We start from the raw sequence: 23,176 nt of genomic DNA on the forward strand, positions 1-23,176 counted from the left end.
GGAATTCCATCTAGAGAGAGACATTTCAATAACGAGACCTTGAAGATGTTACACATTCCTCCCCAAATCAATTGGTTTACATTTCTATGCGACTTGTGCCACGCAGAGTCTGGTAGAGAAAAGCACACATGCTTCAATCTCACAAACCTGCAATAAAAATCAGATTTAAACATATGAACACGTTTTTATCACCCTTTCTCTACACCCACCTAACCAAGCTGAGTTTATCACATCGCATAAAGAACCATAAAATCCCACTCTGCCAACTCCAGGCTAGATACGCAGCAAACGAACAGGACAGAGGAGTGAGAGGCAAACAGGAGTAAAGAAAAAAACAAAACAAACCGTAAAGTTCCAGGCGGCCGTATCTTATCAGATTTTCTCTGATCGAAGCTTGGTGGGGGTAATAGAGACGGAAACCCTGTTACTGGAATAGCGGTCTGAAAGAGCCGTGCAGGAAAAAAATGGCTGAGGGAAAAAGATGCATAATTCATAGGCCATAACCAAATGACAAAGTGAATGAAATGAGAATTTCATAGTGCCGAACGGCAAAAAGGGTGAGAGAAAGATAATGTGATGAGCGTAACAGGTAAGAAAAAGATTGTGAGAACTGGGGGTGCGGGGGGGAAAAACATAAAAGGGGTGAAAGAGAAAAACAAAATAAAGGAGATGCCATGGAGCCAAATGATATCCCAGAGAGTAAATCAGGATTTTGAAGCTTTCAGCACACACAGCTGGGAGAATATCCTGTTAATACTCAGTGGGAGCTGAAAAGAAGAGGACTGCTCTCCTGTTTACAATTTCAACCCCATTATATCCCATCAACATGGCTTCGTCTCGTACCACACAGATGAACGTTACAACATGAAAGTGAATGTTCCACTGCAGCTTTTTATCAGCAGCCCTCAGCAACGTTAATCCAGTGAAGCCAACGTTCTGTAGGTCTACTTTCAGGTTTTCTTTTATCTCTTTAATAAGCTCTAAAGCTCAATATTTTACTGGCAGTCTACAAACCGTTTAGTGTGCAGAGATCTCTATACGATGTTGGGGATCAGATGAGACCAAATGCTGTCACTGTAAGTTTTGCTGTAATTATTGCGATAAATGATAATATGGTTGTTTTCAGACCGTTTTCATATGATACATGTGTTACTGTTGTTTTATGAGAGAGGAAATGTGAAGATTTGTAGCATTTGATTGGCTGTAATAATTAAATTTATTGACTTGTGACACAAGTGGACTAAACATTTCAAGAGCAAAAGGATGGATTTGCACTCTAACTCAAAGTTGTGCTAACTCTGAATTGCAAAGTCAGGACTTTGAGGAACTTGCTTCAGCTAAGCAAGTAGCTCTGCTCAGCTGTGCCAAGCTATAATGACGTTGAAGGGCGACATCACCTTCGGTTTAGTCTTTGCGACGGTCTTCTTCTGCGGAGCTGGAGAGTCGTCGGAGGAGGAGTCCTCCTCAGAGTCAGACTCCGAGTCGGAGGAGCTTTCGGCGGATGAGCTGCTGGTTTTGCCCACAGGGCCGTTTCCATTTTCATCAGAGTCACTAAAACAATCAGGCAAAAGGAAAAACAAAATGCCTCAAACATACAAGGAAGTTTCAGCACAAACATTTTCCCATTATATTAATATTTTCTAGAGATGCACTGGTCCTGAAATTGTAAAAAAAAATTCTAGATTGTGTATCTGTGACAACTGACGAGGTCGGATCTGTTCAGTCTAATTCTATGTTTTGCGCTCTGAGCAACGTCATTATTTTACATTATATATAGAATTTCTAATTCCACTTTCTGAATAACTTGACAGGTTTGTTGCAGTTTATTTTTACATGTTTGACCAACACAGTCAGCCTTTTTCTTTAGTCAGGTTCTATATTGTTAATTCTACGTTGGCTGCTCTACTCCTAATTGCACTGACTGAACAAATTAAAGTTGTTGTTTTTACATGTTTGACCAAGATTGTGAAGCTATTGGTGTAAGTAAGTGTCAACAAATAAGTGTGTAATTCAGTACATTCATGTCTGTGTAAAAAAAAAATAATAATAATAATAATCGTATTAAGTCAATTCAGCACCGTTTTTCTGTATCGGATTGTATCGACCGATACCAATTCTCTGATATTGTTATCGGAAGTGAAAAAAGCGATTAATCCCTAATAACTTAGTTTATAAGTGAAATAACTGAGTCACGTTAAACACATTCAGCTGTAACAAAAACACTGGAGGGGAAAAAAAAAAAATTGCGTTGAGAAGTGGCAGCAAAACAAACTTTCAGGCGTCTGAAAGCTTTCAGTGTACCCGATCAAAACAACGATCAATCTGTTTTTGTTTGCAAAGTGAATTCAATGCGGCGCTCAGTCAAGAAAGATTTTCTCCATCTTTCTCCCCTCTCTTTCACTTGCTCTGTCCCTCTTCAATTTGTTCCAATAATGAGTGTTTACTCCGCCTGCCTGGGATTTTCAGCCGTTAAATTAATGAGGGGAATTGTGACGGTAACTGGCTTTTTAACTTGGGCGATGATGAAAAGCCAGTATTAATTTGGCCTACAGATTTCATTTGCTGCGAACAGGAAAAAGTGATATAAATCACTGTGGGACTGATTAGGCCCTGCCTGAAATGACTGGGCCATAATGAGGGCATTATGCTGTGTTTGTTGTGGAAGCACTGGGGTGAGCGGCTCTAATTACCGACTGTACGCGTGTGTGCGCGTGTTCTGGTGTGTTTGAGCACTGGGGTGAGTTGCTCTAATTATACTCTCTAATGGAGAGAACAGGGTCAGCCGGCAGCCTGTCACACAGCAAAAAAAAAAAAAAAAAAAGAAAAGAAAGAAAGAAAAAAAAAATAAAAATCAGGTACGTTCGGTGATTTTGTGTGTCCATGAGTAAATGAAGTGCGCTGTGTAAGAAACTAAATTTGCCAGTTGTGTAAGGGAGAGTGCGTGAGCATATTCTGTAGTAATGACTCAAATCTCGTTTATTGGTAACACCAGGCTGCTAAATGACCAATCAAAAGTCATTATCCATTAGCCATGTAAATGTGGGTTACGCTACTGGAGGAAAATTCTCCTTGATTAGCTTGTTAATGGAACTCACGCCAGCGACACTCCTGCAGACCGGCCGACCCGACAGAGAGGGAGAGAGAGGGTTTGTGTGGTGAAGAAAGGACAGACGCTGCAGTACATTAAATTTGCATGGATTTATAGTTTATTCTGCAAACTTTATTGGTTGCAATAAGCTTCCTGAATGGACGTCAATGTTACCTCTATGAAAGGAGGGGAAAAAAAAGAAAAGAAAAAAGATAAGTAGTTTTTGTGTGGGAGACAAATTATCCAAATGGGGAAAACTTTGTTTTCTTCAAAAGCTAATGATGCTAAAGCTAGCATCGATTCACAGCTTTCGATGTGGCAGTGGAGTAAAGCGTTACTCCACTGGATTTGGCAACTATGAGTAGGGCTGCAACTAACAATTAATTTAGTTATCGATTAAACGATTATTTTGATGAGTGGCTGATTAATCGGATGCAAAATTGGTACATTTTTCTTTTAAGTCTATATTGTATTAGAAATTCATCCCAGTCGAATTTGGTAAAGTTATGCTTTAATAATGACTGACTCTACACAGCGTAGTTAGTGATTTGTGAAACCTGGAGAATCTGGCAGAAAGGGTGGATTTCACCTCACCTGTCCGCAGCGGCCTGCTTGCTTTTCCTCGGGGTCACCTTCTTAGCTCGTTTCTTCTTCTTTTGTTGGGATTCAGACTCGCTGGAGCTCGCTTCGGATCCGCTCGAACTCTTTTCGGAATCGCTGGAGGTCTTCTCCAGGTCTCTGCTGCTCTCCTCTTCGCTCTCACTGCCTGACTCTAAAGAACAACAGCATAACTGCAGGTTCAATGTGGTTATTTTTACTCAAATGAATCTTATTTTGGTGTAGTTTGTGTGTTTAATTTAATTGAATTTGTTTTAAATTGCCATCTGAAATCAGCCGAACTATTTAATTCACGTTCCAAATATTTTCTAATAATAAAGTAAAATAAAATCGATTTCTGTCAAAATCTAAAGGAATAAAAAAAGCATTTCTATCAGTTTCCGAAACCCACTGTAACATTTAAACTCCAAAACACAAACATACCTTCACTGCTGCTGCTGCTGCTGCTTCTGCTGCTGCTGTCTTCACTGCCACTTCCAGATCCTTCCTCCTCCTTCTCCTCATCGTCCGAGTAGAACTTATCAGATTTGGGTTTCTTGGCTTTCCCCAGAGACGGCGCCCACTCTTGTACCTAAAGCGATGCGACACATCAAATTATGTTGCCGAGAGCAACGAGAGATAATAAACAAGCTCAGCAATTAGATTTTTTCTTCTTTTTTGTTAAAAGGCCACATTTAAAAATATCAAAGCTTTATTTAAAGGCAGTTGTTTCAATTTAGAGTTTAAAAGATTTAAATGGACGGAGAAGTGAATGAGCAGCAAATTTCGTTTCTCCAGACATTTTTCTGCTGGCTTTCAGCGGTGGGTGTTAATCAGCTTTCACTTTGCAGGTGTTATCTGATGCTGCGTTTTGAGTTTTGTGCAATCCAAAGTGAGTTATGGACAAATACTTTAAAGTACAAATGCAAATCCTTCATTCCCTCTTGGATCATCTATTAAACGGGCGAAACGAACTGGACAGGACTCCATATTATGGCCAATTTGAGGGCTAAAACTTGCAGTAAAAATATGTATCTTTTAAAATATTTGTTAAAAATGCCACTATGTCCTGAGACAGATACTCTATGAAAAAGAAAAAGAGCTCCACTGCCTCCTCGATGCTCCTGCTGCCATCTGCAGAAACGACCAATCAGAGCAAGGAGGCGGGTCTTAGCGCTGTCAATCAGGCTACTCACACCCAGTTTTCACTTTCTCCCTTAAATACATATTTTTCACAAACCTTATTGTTATTTTTAAGCCTGTTGGGGGAGTAAAACAGGGCAAAATACAGAAATGTTCAAGAAACTAGGTGACAATTTAACTATGGGGCTGGTGAGAAACAGAGATGCTCCAAATGTTTTTTCTTTCTCATCCCTGAATGGTCTGTATGTTAAATATGACAGTAAGTATTAACGTGGCAGATGATGATGATGATGATGATGACATGAAATATGTGCATTCAAATTAATTCAATGTATCTGAAGGTGTACCTATTGCAGTTCACTGCTGGAGTAACTTGAATACGTCAAAACCTGCTAAATGAGAATGTTTCCGATAAAAACTGTACCGGTTCGATCACTTCCACGTTCCTCACAGACGGATCCGGTGCCACCGCTGGCCAGTCGGACAGCTCCTGGTAGCCGGTGGTTTTAATGTTCAGGCTGTGGGAGAGGGTCCCCAGCTGGAAACGGTCTCTGTCTGAACGCAAAGAGGAGGAAAATGAAAGGAAGTCAAAGAAATCCGACACAAATTAGCAAGAAGCTCAGTTGTCAGTGAAGAAGTCGGTGATTGGGTGTCGAGGAAGATTTATTTTCGCCATTTATCACCACAATCACCCGTTACTTTTCCTCTGTGGCCAACAGGATAACGAGTGCTTTTGTCCTTAGAGGGTGAAAGAAAAAAACAAAACAAAACAGTGCTCGTCTGTTTGACAGAAAAGAAAAAAAAAAAGAAAACTTCACTTGTGAATATTAAGAATGACAGGAGTGAATAAGGCCATCCATAAACATCTAGTGGGTGCAAACCGCCTGTGAATTTTAATGTTACAGGAGGCTGTTTTGTCCATTTTGTCAAGGAGGAAGAGAGAAAATGAAGTTTTTTTTTCCCCACCTCCCAGTGTCTCAACAAAGGTTAGCGCCGGCTCGATAATTTACCCATCTCATTAGTCCAAGGTAAAGGGGTCTGACCTAACTGCCCTTCAAAGAGACACACACACACACACACACACACACACACACCAGCATAATCAAAGCGCCGCCTGAATCCACTGGAAACAGAGCCACTCAATTTGAAGTAAAGCTTCCCCTAATTCATATTCAGAAATTCTCTTCTGGTTTAAGAAAAACAGGCAGGAGAAAGTAATGGATTTAATCGCAACTAGAAAAGTGGTTTAGGAGGCCTAATACGTTTCAAAAATACGGCTTAGAGGTGAAAACGACGAGCGGATGGAGTACCTTTGAAAGCGGACTCGAGGACCGGCGCCGGCTTGGAGGCCAGCAGGATGCGGCGGGCGTACTTGTTGAGGGCGCCGCTCTTCTCGCTGGGCACAATCAGCTGTCGGATGAAGCGCGTCCGGTCTCGAATGTCGTAGTTCTGGTCGTATTTGCCGAGGTTGAGAATGTACTGGGTCAACAGCTTGGTCTGGGAGTGGAAGGAGAAGGTAGGACTTACCACTGATTCATGAACAAGATGATCTACTGAAAAGAAAGGTTCCCGTTGCTGCTGGTCTTTTTTTAGTGCCTCTGTCTGCACAAAGTGCTAATAACATCAATATTCAGCCAAATTTTCCAACGCTTTTACCTTCCTACTTTTCAAAACCGATTCTTCAACATTTTTTTGGTATACGACTCTTCTGCTTAAAAGAAGACCATGAATGGTTGTAAAAGTTTTCTGTCAGAAATGATGGATGAGACAGAAATAGAGGAAATTAAACACTAACGTTAAACTGTCATAAAAGCAGTAACGTTACAATTCTTCAAGAAAGGGTTTATATTGAAAACGTTAGATTTTTATTTGGCTAATCTAAACGTTTGTAAATAAATTGCCAGTACGGCAGATGAACATGATTTTTAGTAGAGATGGAAACTATCTGGTAACTGGAATTGTTTCATTTTCAACCAGGTCAACAGCTGGCCTGTTAGAAACACAAACACTAATTTATTTTTTCCAAATTAGTAAAGGACCCAAACTACCATATAAATAATGTAGCAAAATTTTAGTTAATATATTATATTCTTTATTGTGACTGTTTAATCGTCTCTTCACTGTTTTTGGCAGGAATGTGACGTCATACGTCAGTCGATAGTTTAACTTTCCTCAGCCTCTGGAAATTTCACAAAGGTGATTCCATCTTATCCAACTAAAAGCACTTCCTGTTCATTCATGATTTCAACACAACCTCTCATTCACCCACGTCGTGATTCGCATGCTGTAACTGTACGCTACAGTTAAATATCTGAAAATATTTGATACTTGTTTGAAAGATCTACGGTCAGCACCAGAAATTTGTCAACACGTTTTCCTTCCTTCTGCACCTGCTTCGAGTTGGTCAGGTACAGCTTCGCCGCCAAGTTGACCGTCTGCAGCTTTACGATATCTTCCTCAGAAGTGAAAGTCTTCGCCATCTTTCGGAGTACATCTGGCGCTATCTTCGGCACCCTCTCGCAGTACTCCCCCATCAGCCACAGGATGCTGGCCCGAGCCATGGGGACCTGCCAAGTTAAAGTGAAAGACGGAAGCAAAATGGCCACCTGACCGTACGCCGTTTAACAACAAAGTTCAACAATAGCTGCTCTTTCCACCAACCACAGAATGCCGCAAATTAAAATTCTGAAAATAAATTTGCAGAGTTACGAAAACACTTAAATAGTTATTGAACTAGGATGAGGCGGTTTTTCAGCCAGATCAATGGAAACACTTTTTTTCACATCACACGAGTCACGTGATCAACAGCTGGGTGTTGCTACTGCCGGAAAAGATGAAGAAGGCGACAGGAAGTGGTTTTCTAGGCGGATGACAGTTTGTTTTGGTTTTGCAACAATATGCGCCTGGCTCCCGCAGAGCTCTCACAGCATCACACAGCTCATGAAAAGTTGTGTCATTCGAACGTGTTGAATCCAAAGCTCTTCTGTAAAATGGCTGACTACAATTTTCTCCAAAATGCCGCATACGTAGCGGCTCCAAAGTATAAGAGGGTCGTTAGAGTTGACCCAGTACATTCTGAGTCTCTAGCAATAAGACTCTAGCATTCCTATGATGGCTGAATTATGAATACATCTCATGTAACTGTTTAAATCAACATCAGCCATGATTTTTAATAACTTATCACGTGAACAAGCATATTCAAACTTGTGTTCTTTTGACATCAGCAGAATATCGATAAGGATTTGGGCACACTGCCAGTGGAAACGCAGCTAGCGATGAGGACGTCACGTACGGTGATGTTGTCGAAGAGCTTGGCCATGTGCTTGATGATGTCACAGTGCTGGGTGGGCTGAGTCTGCAGCAGCTTCTTGATGACCACCACGCTCTCGGCCACGACCGTCTCTGTCGAAACAACCCAAGCGACTAACAATGGTTGCCCCGGAGATGAACGCGGGAGGCCGCGCATTTTCCTACCGTCTCTGTTGGAAAGCAGCAGCACCAGACCGTTGAGGCAGGTGTCCGTGACTTCAGAGATGTTGGTGGCACACCTGCCGATGGCCTGGATGGTAGCGGCAGCAAACGCCTTGTCCTGGCTCTTCACGTAGGTCTGGAGTGCGATCGGAACCGTGAGGCAGAACGGTGAGGAAAGGAAAGTCTTGGTTACTGAAGACAAGAAGTTAAGAGAAACGACAAACCTGGAATTCCCTCAGGATGGTGGAAATGTTGGCTTCGTTGGCGAGATTAGTCAGGATCTCCAACTGTGAAAATCGTTAGAGAAACTCGATTATCGGAAAGTGGGGTAAAGAAACAGAGCGGGATTTTGTAAAATACAAAACAATGTGGAAACCAGACGTTCACACACACCCAATAAAAGAACACACACACATTTTTTCTTAAAGTCTAAAGTTAAATCAGATCGAACTTCTCTTGTTTTAGGTCCGTTTGAATTATCTAAATTATTTCTGTTTGCTAAATATCACAATAATGAGAGAAAGACACAAACAGTTCCACTTTAATTTCATCAGATCCCAGGACTTGACTCCAAAAATAAAGGTCTTCGTCACTCTGTGCATTTCCAAACTGCAATCAAACTTTTTGATGTTTCTTTTGGAGGGTTTGAGTTTCCTCCTCACAGAGTGACCTTACAGGCCATGTTTTTCTGTATGTATACTTCTGATCTTTAAGATATCACATTGAATTTTACAGCATGCATATGAGGATCTGACCTCTAATCAATTGGTAGGCAAAGTTAACACTAAACTAATAATTTACCTGCAGAATTGTATAACAAAAAGCCAATGAATGTTAATAATTTTGAAAATATTATGCACTTTTATAATTTAAATGTTAACTTTGATTTGCCTGAAAACTAATTCCCCAAAGAACTTAGAAACATTATAATGAATTAAATAGGCAAACGTGTTATAAATAAGCACATTTTGCTATAGCAATCTCTTCCATAAGTTTGCATTTTTCCCACAGGTTACCAAGCAACACAGTTTCAAGCAGTAAAATAATTAGAGCTCATCATTTAGGTTCACTTTAAACTCGTGTAGTTTGCAATAAAGCAGAAATCTGTTACCTTCAGTGTTTTTATGTGTGTGGCATCTGTGGACCTGACATAGAAACTCTTCATGTGCGGCTCAAACATCCCCTGCTCCAGACAAATTAAAAGAAAAATAAAACTTATTGGAAAAGCAATAAGAGGAATTGACTGCACTAATGTTTTGTGAACAGCCTCACCTTCCTCTGAATGGACATGGTGGCGATGTTCTGCAGCACGACGTACTGAACCTCTCTGCACGAGAACAAGAAGGAAAACAACCTTAAGGTGCAGAGACCGCAGAGTACAACGGCACATTAGGGCCGTCGTAGAGAGAAACAAGAGGAGTAAATGTCTGCCAAAAAAAAATAAAAATACTCAGAAGCTTCGAGATTAATCTCAGAAAGTTTTAGGTTAACCTCAAAAAGTTTTCAAGAAAAAGACAAGGAAATTGTCAGAGCTCCAAAAGTTGTGAATTTGCAGGGGGGAAAAGCCTCAAGAACATGGAGATTCTCAGAGCTCCGAATGTTTTTACATTTGAGAGAAAAAAAACTCTCTCAAATGTTTTTGAGCAAAATACAAGGAAATTCTCAGAGCTGCAAAAGTTGTAAAAAAAAAATAATCTGAAATTTTTATTCATTTTAAAAGCTGTCAAGTCAAAAAAAAAGAAAAACAGGAAATTCTCTGGGCTCAAAGAGAGGGTTTTTTTGGGGGGGGATTACAAACAGTAGATTTACAAACCTGGAATGAATGCATCTTTTTCTGAGACACAACATTCGAGAGAAAATAAAACTCAGTAATTTTCCAGAAAAAGACGAGCAAATTCTCAAAGCTCCCAAAGTTGGGAATTTTCAAGAAAAAAAAACAACTCAGCAGTTTTTAATGATTTCAGAAGTTTTCAAGAAAAACCCCCAAAACAAAACAAGAAAATTCTCTGGGATCAAAGTTGCAAATAATAATAAAAAAAGTGTCAAAATTTGAATATTTTCAAGAAAAGAAATTAGAAACTTTTTGTGCTCAGAAAGTTTTCCTTGTTTCTTCCTTGAAAAATTCTCAGATTAATCTCAACATTTCTGAGTTTTTTTGGTGGAAATTATCCCCTTTTTTTTGGTCCTCTAATACGCCGTCATAGCAGAGCTATATTTCACCTTTTTTTTTTAAACACAACACCAAATAGTGAGAAGTTGTTTTTTTTTTTTAGTTACCTGTGGCTTCTCAACAGCCGAACTAGTGATTTAGTGACGATGCTCACTTCGTGTTTAGGGGCGAGATGCCAGTAAAGTTGAGCAACAGCCATCACAACCTGAACACACAACCACAACAAAACAGTCAATCATTAAACAAAGTCTGCTTTTTTTTTTATTTATTTTTTTTTACAGATTCGTCCTTTACCAGAACACATCAACACACGGAAAACATTCGACAAAAGCACTCAAGACACAAGGTAATTTTTCAGGGGCAGCTTTAAATAGCAGGAAGACGCGTGTCCGTCGTGGGGAGGCAGAATGAAAGGCCCGAGGCAGCTATGAAGATGGAGGACGTCGCTGCGCTGTCACGAGTAAAAGACACAGCATGTCACATTTTAATCAACACTTTCATTTGGGAGCATTTTTCCTCCCGCTGCTACACTGAGACACAGACCTTGAGACTCCTGGCTGATGGAAATCTGTAATCAGTTTTCCTTTCCTTTTTTGTTTTTTCTTAAGTTCACTAAGAGATGTGCAAGAACAAAAATGGGAAAAGGAGGGTTGTGTGTCTAAAAATAATAACCATAAGTTACTATAGTTGCTCATATTCTTATTAATAAGCTTGATGAATTTTGTGTTTTATCCATTTAGACATGCCTGTCTGGTTGGTTACATTTCAAAATAAGATTGACAGCAATTATTGTGATCCACTTTTTAAATTCTTAATTTTTTATATTTCTCTGTTGTGTCCAGTTGCCCTATTTAATATAACTGGAATAGTGAATTTGTTTATTTGGTAAGAGAGAAGTTTCATTTTTGGAGAAAGTTTACACCTAAAAACAATGAAAATTACCCAAAAAAAGCAATTATTGGAGCTTTTTTTCCACCATTGTGATAAATGAACCGTTGATCACCACAGGATAAGTTTTTTTCTACATCGTTTCAATCAGAGACATTTTCTGGACAGCCTCTAGTGGCCAACTGTGGCACTGCTTTTTTATTCATTCCATATTAGCTTCATTAATAGAAAGTCACTGCAATCGCCTTTTACATCGTGTCTGCCAATTCAGGAAAGAAAAACTGTAACCGACGGAAACCAGTAAAGTCATAGTCCGTTTTAAATTTCCCCTCCATGATTATTGTTGATAATAAAAACAAAAACGCATCGCTGTTACTGTTGATCGTTGGCAGCATAAGATAGCTCCCGTTTCCTCTCTTTTCTGCCCTCGAAACATTGATAGTGTGATGGAAATGGAAAATTACTGCCGAGTTCCAGCGCAGACGTTTACATCACATGTTCCTGCAGGATGAGGTTATTTCAGATGGTTCTCCAACAGGAGGTGCAGGTGTTGTGTAGGTGTTGTGTGTGAACTCACAGCAGTGTTCCTGCTCTGCAGAAGAGGCTTGGTGTTCCTCAGCAGCAGCCTGTGATCTGGATCCATGATGTACGGCTTTGCTTCTCTCTGGCCTTGTTTCTCCTCGGAGTCGGAGTCGTAAAAGGCTTTCTCGTTCTCGTCCAAAATGCCGTCCTGAAATTTTAAAATGAATACATTCATACAAGATGCTAATGCACACCAAAAGATTTTGTAAAGGATTAAACGTCATTAAGCTTTCTAGTTGGATTCTTGGAGAATCAATGATGCTGTCGCAATCAGAAACAGTGTTTTCCTAATTGGGATTTTACATAATAAGTCAAAATAAAGGGTGAGAAAATTGTGAAATGCAAAAAAAAAAAATAATAAAATAAAAAAATACACAAATAAAACTATGAAAACTTTGTCTTTTCACAGCATGTTATGTTTTTAGTATTTTTTCAAGGTTTTGGATCTACTGGCCTTTATTTGAGAGGTAAGACAGAAAAGTAGGTAAAGAGAGAGGGGGGGGAACATGCAGCAAAGGTTATCAGGCCGGGACTCGAACCTGCGATGGTAAAGGCCTCCACACATGGTCGGTGCTTTACTCCCGCGCCACCACAGCACCTATTTCATAACATTTTAAGCTGCCAAGTCTTTTGGAGGAAATCTCTACCAGCTTCGCACATCCACTGACCACATGTGCGTTTCTTGAACTGACATTCTGACAGGACACCTGTCCCACTTCCCCGCTGTCAGACTGCGACATCGCCCAAGCGTCACGCCAAGACCGCATGAGGAATAATTCGACAACATTGGCGATTTAAAGACGAGGCCAATAAGAAGACTGTGTGAAATATTCATCATATTGTCACAATCATTAGTAAAAGTCATATTTAAGTCATTTATAACCGAAAGTATTCCTCACAGTTTACGATTTTAGGTCAAGCGGATTCTGTTTCGTCCTGAAACGTTTTGGCATTTGATGCTCCAAAAAGAAAAATGAAACTGGATCATTACAGGCTGTGGAATACTGGGGTCTTAAAACCCTTCAAAGAACGAAAATAAAACCAAGCTGCTTTCAAACTTACCTGAAAGTGTTTTACCTGGTAGTAAAACACTTTCTGGTAAGTGTTTTGAACGTAACAGCAAGTTTACAACACTGCGCCTCTCACCTCCTTCCAGGGGCTGGCGAACTGCGTCCGGGCGTAGCGCGTCAGCATGTTGATGATGACCACCTGGCCCCACTCCTCCACGTCCACCAGCAGGTTACACAGCTTCCTGTAGTTTATGTGGATCAGGTCGATGCGGTCCGGGCACACCTCCTCGAAGGCCATCACCACACTGCCGGCCACCAGCTGGAGGACGGGTTTCACTTCGTTACAAAGAAACTCTGTTTTTTCTGTTTGCCATTTAAGTGCAACGTTTATTTCCGGTTACATCTGTTAATTTAGGTCGTGAACATTTCAAGCGGCTTTCTCCTCAGACAAATTGTACAATTACTTCATCTCTTGAACAAGCAGTAATAGAGGTACTCTAGAGAAATAAAGCGCCGTTACGTACGACTCTTGTTGCAAACTTTGTAGTGCGGCTGCAATTTCAGTCCTCATAATAGCAATTTACAGCTCTGATTACAATAAACTCTTTAAGCTCCTTAAAGAAGTTGGATGATAATTAAAAACAACAACAATACAAGAACAAACACTTTATTGAAGAGAGAGCAGGCGAAGGCCGAAGCGGTGGCGAAGAGAACCAATTATCAACCGTTTAATTAGCTTGATGTCTGCTAGCAACGCCTTGTTCTCCCAAACACATCAGCTTCAAAATGTCTGTTGCCTCCGTGATCATCAGTGAGACCAAGAGAAGGACAATGTGAAACATGAATCAATAAACCACAACATAAAGTGACAATGCAGCAAAAAGAACCAAAATCTGTGGGAATAAAATAAAATTTGACGTGATTAATGTATAATATTACTTGTTTTCTTACAATCAAAAGAGAGGATTGTGATGAAAAATGGTATAATCTGGTAATAGTTATAATATATGATTTTATAATTTTTAAAATTGGCCATCTAAAAATCAGACAATATGAGGAAGCATTTATGCTAATTGAATGTAGTAACTATTGAACAGTGAATAAAAACCATTTTAAAACTTTAAGTCATGTGGGAGAGGAGGTCTAGCATACATGAGCATGATTGACAGCGCTAAGGCACTAATTGTGGCTCTGATTGGTTCCCTCTGACTGGGAGCCATCTATTAATCCATTGATTAAACTATTAAATCAACCAGGTTGTTAAAATCAGTATAATGTATGAAGAGTGGATAGATTCTGCACAGTGACAGCATCTATCAAACGAGTTCATTCTAAATCGCTCCATTAGTGCTGAAATCACTATTACTGAGGCTGTAATTATCAATATGTGATACTATTTTACACAGTGGAGGGAATATAAGAGTTTATGTTTTAAATAAAAGCATTTAGATCTTTTTTTTTATTTGTGTAAATACAGTTAAACTAGGATGTTTTTTTGTTTTTTTCACTCTAAAGTTGCCATGTGGTGAAAAAAAATAACACAAATCCCCACATTTCAACCTTAGTAGTCTTGTGTTTTAGCAACACTAGTGTTTTACCGTGTCACTTCCTCTCTTCGTAACCGCCAAGCTCTCGTTTCCGACTAAGACCACCGACCTCCACCCCGAGCCCCCCGATTAGATCCGGCTCCAAGGTAAACTACACGCACCATCAACAAATCTGACACCCCAATCTATGGCGTTCATACGCCGCCGCCGCCTCCCCGGTCATATTATCTACCCCCGCGTGACAAGACGGTAATGGAAAAATCACACTAAGCAAATGGTTCTTCTAATAACAATAAATTTCCTATAAAATTATGAAGGGGCCCAAAGCGTTTCCTTGCATCTACTTTGCTATGAATTCTAATTAAGGTGGCGGGGAGGCGGAGAGTGCTGGGTCATCACGTCAGAGACAACGCGCGCCTTTTTGATTGATGGCCCGGCATGGGGTCGGCCTATCCTCCTACTCCTCCCTTTTCTTAAATTAATGGGCATCTCACCTAGGCCCTAATCGTAGTACCCCACCGCCCCCGCCCTGCTCTTCCTTTCTGTTCTCATTTCAATTTTGCAGAAGGTGCAGGGCGGGGGACGGATGGGAGAGATCGATCATTTATCTTGTAATGGCTGGATAATAGATCCATCACGGTAAAACAGCTGCACAAACTCCTATGTTGTCTCCGTCATCAGGCGCTCCCCATTTTCTCTTTAAAGCGCCCGCCGTGTGCCATGGGCGTTTAGCTAAACGCCAGCAAAGGTGTGTGTTAGGGGGGGTGACACGAAGACGCACACCGAGCAACAACCGGGTGTTTCAGCACCAGAAAAAAAACCCACCAGATTAATAGTGTTTAACCATTTACCTGATATTAATTTTACTCATAGTGCAATATTGTGAGACGAATGAAATTTTAAAAGGTTACTGTAAATATCAAACTGATTTAAAAAACAAAACCACACACACAAGGGAAAGCTAATTATTCCTTGATAATCTCTGATTGGTGAGATTTTTGTCTGTAAATCACAAAAATGATTCAGTTTTTTTCCTTCTAAATCTGTAAATGCAGCAACATGACATCTAACGCATAAACAGGAACGATCCTGTAGTTCTCTCCTTACCCGTTGGATTCAAAACAAGGGACAAATGTTTTTTTTCCCTTTTTAAAAAAAAGTATTTGTTACAGTCCTTAAAAAGAACATCGAGAAGCCCATCCAGAATCAAAATCGACGGGTCAAACTTTGATGAAAGTAAATATCGGTATCGGCCACGGGGATGATCGGTGCATCTCTTTAAAGAAGAGTCGGTAAAGTTTTGTCAAAGTTGCTTTCATCTGGAAAAGAAAAGCACTGAAAAAAAACAATACTTCAAATTAATGTTAAAATAAAAGAAAAATAAGAAGTCAAATTTTTTCTTGGTAAGTACTTCAACTTAATAACGTAAAAGTAGAGGAGCCCTTCTCATGTCCTAACACAGTAAAAGGCTTTCTTTCCTCACAAGGAACAAAAAGTCGAAGTCAAATTTTAACTCGGAAATTAAAATAGAAATCTAAAAAAATGATCCAACTGAATGCTACAAAACACAAAGATGTACCTTGAAACACAGTTAGACGCGAATGTGTAGGACTTTAACTGTGGCATCACTTAAAGATGTCAATTAACTGGTTCTTTTTGATTTGATTGGATAAAACTGAATTATGGAAGAGACAGAACTGATCCAGTCAATGTTCTATAAAAAGTTCCCAGAAGACCAAATGAAAAAAAAAAAAGACAAACAAAACAAAACAGAAAGTTGGACAACAGCCAACATCAGACTAGGAAGTTACCTGAAGTAATTCAGCTAATTAGAGACGCACATAGAGCTCAGCTGTTGATCCGAATCGACAGTTTTTGACCTGTTTGGAAACTCAAAAATCCAGTCTCTATCCAATCAGTGAACACCACATATTTTCAAGAATCCAGTTGCTACTCCAGGAAAAATACGTTTTTTTTGTTTTTTTTTCCCTCAGTATTACTGGGCTATTTAAGATGAAGTCAGAGGAGGCACAGAAAAATAAAAAGCCATTTCAAATAAAACAGTGCTTCCTACAACGGCTGCGAAAGAGAGCAAGCCTTTCAGCAGGTAACGAGAAGGCTGAGTTAAGTCAGTGGTTCTGCGACAGACCTGTCCAGGGTGAACCCGCCTCTCACCCGGAACGTTAGCTGGAGATACACCAGCACCTCCTGACCCCTCTAAGGGACAAGGGTGTTAGAAAATGGATGGATGGAAGTCAGTGGCCCTGTGTTATCCCTCAGAGTTTCACACCGTCGGTCATTGAACCTGGTGGATTTGGAAATATTGGCAGCCTTTTGGAAAGTTTAGTGTGAAGGGAAGGATCTGAATTATCTAGGGAATACACACCGACTGATATTTTAACAAAGCTAGCTGCTTGCTAGCTAGCTAGGTAATGTCTATGTGTACCTGGCTTGTTGTTTTACTTTAGTAAAGTTGCAAAAGCTTGCTTTACTGCAACTTCTCTCACAAACGAGGTTTGTTGCTTCTGCTTCAAATAGAAATAATGAATGACCAGAGGAGAGATGACAGAAGAAAATACTTTGAATGCTGTTTTACATGTTTTTTAATACAGTTCCTTAACGGGCACAATCAAGTAACAACGTTACCTTCAGTTGTAAAACGCTATATTTATCAAATATGACTTAAAGGAAATTTTACTTCCTGATTTAAGGGTTTGAAACTGGGCCTCCGTCTCTTTAAAATCTACCTCTTTCTGAAACTCCGCCTTCAGGAAGTCTAAACATGGCTCCTCTCTCAACCCTTTAACAACATTTTTACTAGCGTTGCTCTGAGAAGTGGCTCTTATATTGAGCTTAGCAGATGTGCAGGTGTTTGCTAATTGCTGCTGGCTAGTCTGAAGGAGCTGAGAGGGGAACTCACTTGCCACAGTCGATCGAAGAATTTATTAAACAAGCATGAAAGAATCGAAGCCACAGTCCAGCTATGATTTTGATGAAGAGAATAGCATTATAACATGATGTAAAGCTCAAAAACGTCAATTTCTCACAAAGGAGAGAAAATTGAAGTGAGCTAAAAGCTGGAATCAGGATGTCAAGGTTTGACTGGTCATCTCATCAAAACGAAAAATACTCCAAAACACCATTAGACATTTTGCCACACGCTAACAGGTAAACTGTTATTTCACATGGTTAGCTTTTGTTGTCGTCGCCGCTGCAAGTCCAAAAGATCCTCGCACGGCTCGGGTTTCAGCGTCACAAAAATGCATTACTTTACAGACATTAGGCATGCTCTGTGTTTAGGTTTTTTTCCGCCATTCATCACCGACTGATGCGCTTGTGTGTCTGTGTGATGATGCTGCCCTTTCCCTCTGTCCCCTGCCTCGCAATGTGGGCTCCGGCACGGAGAAGTCATCTGTCTTCGTTAGCGTCTGGTGGCTAAATATGCTCTGCATCTGGTACCGGGCTTTCCATCCACCACTCCGACCCCACTCCTCCCCCCTTTTGGCCTAAGCTGTTTTGTTTTGTTTGTATAATGATAGTTGGACTCTATGAATACGTAATCACAACAAACTGTGCGCGATCTGCGCGTGCAAACACAACCCTACGGCGTACTCTCTAGCCTGTATCTACATATCTGAAATTGCCATTTAAAGACCCTTTAGTATTTGCGGTGACCGCCTGCTGGCTTCCAATGGGCCGTCCGCGTTGTTTCTAAACACAGAATCCAGCTCATTTAAGGTCTACTTTAGAAGGGGTGGGGGGGAGGAAAGAAAAAAAGAGGAGCTGGCCTTCGAGAAAATTAAGCTGACACTAGCATCAGAGCGAAAACTCCTTCCAAATGGACACTTAACAGGGAGCATCTGAAGACGTGTGGGTTTAAGTGGGTGTTAACAAACCATGGCATTGCTGAATGAGTCGGGGTGCCGGAGGACTTGCTTGACTCCGGCGCCCTCCGGTGGCCTGCGTGGCGAGCTGCGCGGCAGGTACTCACCGTGCTTTTGTCTTTCAATAGTTTCTCAATCACTTCGATCAGCTGCTCCTTCTGGTCAGCGTCCAAGCTGAGAGGAAAAGAGAAACGCTTTTAAAAAGGGACAAACGGTGAGCAGTTGAGATGCAAATATTCACATGAAAGAACAGACATGAAATCACCAGCAGCGTGCGGTCGGAGTGCAGCTCCTTGTGTCTGTATTGAAACCATCTGAACTGGTTACAGCCACATATCTAAACGTATTTTATTGGGATTTTGAGTAATCGAGCAACATGAAGGAAAATGTGTGATTTTGAACATGTTTCTTCAAATTCAAATCTGATCCGTGTGCTTAGGATTTTCATTCACCCTCCCTAATTTGATGCTTTGTAGAACTGGCTTTCTTTCTTTTCTGTCTACTCTTGAATGCAAAATAGCTCAGTCAGACTTAATGGAGAGCATCTGAACATTATTTTTCCCAAGTCCCGCGAAAGTTTCTTAATTGTATTAAGGTTTGGACTTTGTCTAGGAGATTCAAAAACATGAACATGCTTTCATTTTAACCAGTGATGTTCTGACATTTTGGTCACATGGGGAAAATAATGTCAAGTCAAACGTATTTACAAAAATATAGATTTTTTTTTAACTGTTACACAATAAACTATGAATGAAGTGTTTTTTAAATTAAACAACTGAAGTACTCTTGTTTTTTTCTGTAAGAATGTTGGGTGTAAATTATTGTGCATTATAACGTGAGGAGTTATTACCGTTTATCACAATAATTTCTGGGACAATTTATCGTCCAACAAAATTTGATATTGCCTAAACCAGTTTGCTCATTCTCAGCACCGAGAATAAAGTTTGCTATATTTTTTTAAAAAGAAAAGCAGATCTAGGTGCACCAAAGATGACTACCACACATTACAATTCTCAACCCTGTCCAATTCCTGTAGTCATCCACTCCTCTATTTACCACATTTCCTGACCCCTAATGAAGAAAGGCCACTAGTTTATAAAACCCTTTTGAAAACTAAGTCACAGTTATCAAAAGATGAATATTTTGTGGCAAAATAGGGATCAATCCATATGGGATGAATATCCACCAATGTCTGTGTGTAAAATCCTACCTGTAGAGTTTTTGGATCGCATGCGCAGAGGTCTTCCTGACGTAAGGGGAAAGGTCAGAGGCCGCCTCCTTGATGGCCAGCATCATGATGGGGACGATAATCGGGACGCGGATACTGGACAGCACCCTTAAGGCGCTGGCTCGGATGAACTGGTTTGGATCCTGGTGCAGAAAAGAAGAAGAAGAGTGAAAACGTGTCCATTGTAATGAAATTTGAGTCAAGAGGGAAAAGGAAAAAGTAGAAGTTATTTTTGTTTTCATCTCTAATATCAGGTTCTCAAACCGTGGTACAAGTAGCACTGACACTGACTTGTACTGATTTTGAAATCAGATGCTTACAAGAAAAGTGAAGTTGGTCAAACAGAAAATTCTGTGGAAAATAATTCAAGATGGAGCAAAAACTGAAGCAGACGATTGTGAAGAGAGAGAAAGAAAAAAAACAACACTGGTGGAGAGTCAAACTCGGATCAAGAAATATCAAATCTCTACTTATCCACTTAGGAAACAAATAAGAGTTGTTTCACTCAAAGACCCGGCTAATTTAGCATTAGCAACACAAGCAAATTTCAGGAGTTTTTTCAGGGAACATCTTCACCAATTTTTGTGGAGGGTTAGATTTACTACTGGGCTTCAAACTGCCATGTAATGTTGGGGTAGATCGCTGTAATAATAAGAAACAAGTGCCATGTTTATGGCTCTCTGCATTGTGATGATTGCAAACATGCTTAACAAGTGGCTTCCCCAGTAGCTTCAACACCTGACCACCTTCTAAATCATGTCTATGAAGCCCTAAACAAAAAGTTACCAGCATGACTGTGTGATGGCTCAATAATTTGCTTAAATTTATATTCAATCCAGGCAGTTCTTTGACTTACTGGTGTGGCAAACATGAGAAATTAATTCCCAAGGAGTGGAAATGAGTGAGAATGCATTAAAGATGGATGTACAACGGTAACACCATTTGGCTGAAACACTTTGGATTTATTTAAAAGTTGGAGAACAATCTGCCTGATAAAACTCCAGTGTTTATAAGGCTTCAGACAAAGAAAATGCCTCAGATTGGACTATTGTTACCTTGAGGGCCCGTTGAAAGGTGCTTATTGACAACAAAGCCAAGTCCTGTTGCTCCTCTGCATACCTCACCAGGTAGACGTACACAAGCTTCTTCAGCTGCCCAACACATGAAAGAGAAGAAAGAGGTCATTTAGAAAGTTCACGTTTTAAGTCAGAGAAGAAAACAAACTGGTGGTTGGTTGTAAAGTCGCTTAAAAAGCCTTGGAGTTATCAAATGGAAAATATGAGCAATGACATGCGAGATAAAAAGGACAGCTTTCCTACAGTTTGTTTTTTGTTTATCATTGGAAGTCCATTTATTCAAAGGGCTGGAAAAAGCGTTGCTATAAAAGGTTTCCCGTCTTCAGAAGTTCATGGTTTGAGTGAGCCTTGCTCTTCGTTTCTCACAGGAAAGCTTGAGATAATATTTGTCTTTCATTCCTGACTAGCTTGGATGTCAAAAGGCCGGTTGTCCATTGATTCGTATCGGCTCCTCGGCGAGGAAAGAAGAATAAAACCAGAGACGCACCAAAGTCCAGGTGACTTTGGAGCAGCCAATGAGGTCGCACTGACAACACCGAAACGATTTTAAAAAGCCGATCCTGGAATGTCGGACGTTCAATCAGATCACAGGCCGTTTTCCTTTATTGGGGCTTTTTTTTTTTACATTACAATCACACAGAAACTGCTTTCAGATCACCTTTTCAATCCAGGATTTACGCCTAGTCATCAGTTAAAAACGTCCCGACCCAGAATGGGAACCCGGAGCCATTGACCCGCACACAGAAGAAAGTCACAGACCAGTGATTATGCCGTCCGTTCTCACTAAGATAAAGCATGGACGCCGTCATTTTTGTCTACCAAATGGATTTTCTAGAGGAAATCTAATATGAGAAATAAGTAAATAAAAAAATAATTCTAACATGTAGAGGACTCAGGTATGTGCTAACTGCTGCTGGCTAGTCTAAAGGAGTTGAGTATGAGGGCTGCTCTGTGAGACAGAAGCTTGGAAACTGCAGCTCTAAGAATGAACTCCACCTTTAAGAATCAGCTAGGTCTAACCAGGCATTTTGCACAGCTGACTGGTTGCCATGGAAATGAAAGACTTTCTCAAACAACCTTGAAAGAATCAAAGCAACACACCAAGTATGGTTTTGATGAGCGAATAACATTGTAACATGACGTAAAGCGCAAAAAAGTTGATTTTACATAAAGCTGCTCCTTTAAACCTTGCAGTCAATATCTTTGTTTTTCAAACAGAGTTCACTCTCGCACACAGTGTGACGTCACCTCAGCTCCTAGTGAAAACATTTGGTTAGAATAATTAGAATGCTGTTAAATAATGACAGGTCTAAAAGACAAATCAGTGTCTGCAAGTCAAAACTTTACAAAAACAGATTTTAAAAAAATCAGCTTCAAACCTCGTTGGAGCTCTAGAAACAAACTATGCCATTTCCTCCCAAGGAGACGGGAAAAGAGGAAAGAAGAGGTGTTGTGAAAAATGACGACTTGCTTGAGGAACTACTTATCCCATTTATGAGTTGATTTTAGATGGAGGTCAGGAGAAAGGTTACATTTCAGGTACAATCACGGAGAGTTTCAGCCAGTAATCAGGCTTGTGCGTTCTAGTCCAGCACGTATTGACCAGCAGCAGAGCACCACAGTTCTCCATCATCATTCTGGTCATTACTGCTGGAATTAATGGCATTACTCACCATGAAAAAAGGAGACACAACCCATCAGCCCTCAAGGATCTGTTCCCTTTAAACCCCCCACCAAAATATAAATAAATAAATATATATATATATATATATATATATACATATATATATATATATATATATATATATATATATATATATATATATATATATATATATATTTTTTTTTTTTTAAACTTTGATTATAAAAAGACAACCAATTTTCTAAAAGTGGTTTTACAAAAAGTTGAACAACCAATGTAAGGTAAAATTGATTTCAGGAAAAAAAAGAATTGTTTCTGTATCAAACTCTGACCCTTTCAGGATTAGAAAGACACTGGAAGATTCAAATCTCTATTACACACACACACACACACACACACACACACACACACACACACTTTTCTACAAATAACTTAGTCTTTGAAAATCTAGACCAAAGAAAGAGCAAAACAAACAGCTTCAAAGTTTGTGGGAATCACAGAGCAGAAATTATTAGAATAAAAAATCAAAAGCTTTCATATGAAATCACAGCAGCTGTCAGCAAACTGCACTTCCACTCTTCAGGTTGTGCAGTAATTAGTGCGACTCTCTGGCCGCTCGCAGAGGCGGGAGGGAGGCGAGCAAGAATGAGGAGGCCATTTTTAGAGACAGACACACACATGCACACTGGAAACACGATAGAGACAAGATGAAGGAAGAAGACCTCACACAACCCTAGCAGCTGGTGCAGACGAGGCAGGAGAGAGAAGATGTGACTGCAGACCGCCTCTGTCCAATTATATCCGCCGGCCTGTCCCCGGTCCCTGCCGCCCAGCTGCTTCGGCGCCATGA

The 23,176-nt window shown here is 40.2% G+C and overlaps 1 protein-coding gene across 4 annotated transcripts in view; it reads right to left on the reverse strand.

Moving 5' to 3' along the window:
* Positions 1 to 23,176, reverse strand: part of ap3b1a (adaptor related protein complex 3 subunit beta 1a) — a 59,773-nt gene that overhangs the window by 30,009 nt on the left and 6,588 nt on the right. For 2 of the 4 annotated variants that reach the window (XM_044095678.1, XM_044095676.1), the window contains exons 4-21: positions 20,664 to 20,759; positions 19,591 to 19,751; positions 18,488 to 18,554; positions 13,086 to 13,268; positions 11,935 to 12,087; positions 10,577 to 10,674; positions 9,572 to 9,626; positions 9,411 to 9,482; positions 8,524 to 8,586; positions 8,303 to 8,435; positions 8,121 to 8,230; positions 7,219 to 7,395; positions 6,139 to 6,325; positions 5,839 to 5,880; positions 5,253 to 5,383; positions 4,130 to 4,277; positions 3,683 to 3,860; positions 1,398 to 1,551 (exon numbers count right to left, since the gene is read on the reverse strand). In XM_044095678.1, the coding sequence (XP_043951613.1) occupies positions 1,398 to 1,551; positions 3,683 to 3,860; positions 4,130 to 4,277; positions 5,253 to 5,383; positions 5,839 to 5,880; positions 6,139 to 6,325; positions 7,219 to 7,395; positions 8,121 to 8,230; positions 8,303 to 8,435; positions 8,524 to 8,586; positions 9,411 to 9,482; positions 9,572 to 9,626; positions 10,577 to 10,674; positions 11,935 to 12,087; positions 13,086 to 13,268; positions 18,488 to 18,554; positions 19,591 to 19,751; positions 20,664 to 20,759 (2,208 nt within the window). The remainder of the gene's footprint in view (positions 1 to 1,397; positions 1,552 to 3,682; positions 3,861 to 4,129; positions 4,278 to 5,252; positions 5,384 to 5,838; positions 5,881 to 6,138; positions 6,326 to 7,218; positions 7,396 to 8,120; positions 8,231 to 8,302; positions 8,436 to 8,523; positions 8,587 to 9,410; positions 9,483 to 9,571; positions 9,627 to 10,576; positions 10,675 to 11,934; positions 12,088 to 13,085; positions 13,269 to 18,487; positions 18,555 to 19,590; positions 19,752 to 20,663; positions 20,760 to 23,176) is intronic. The other 2 variants (XM_044095679.1, XM_044095677.1) reach the window with 1 other exon arrangement.

Source organism: Gambusia affinis, linkage group LG17 (genome assembly GCF_019740435.1).
Source record: "Gambusia affinis linkage group LG17, SWU_Gaff_1.0, whole genome shotgun sequence".
Taxonomy (NCBI): Eukaryota; Metazoa; Chordata; class Actinopteri; order Cyprinodontiformes; family Poeciliidae; genus Gambusia; species Gambusia affinis.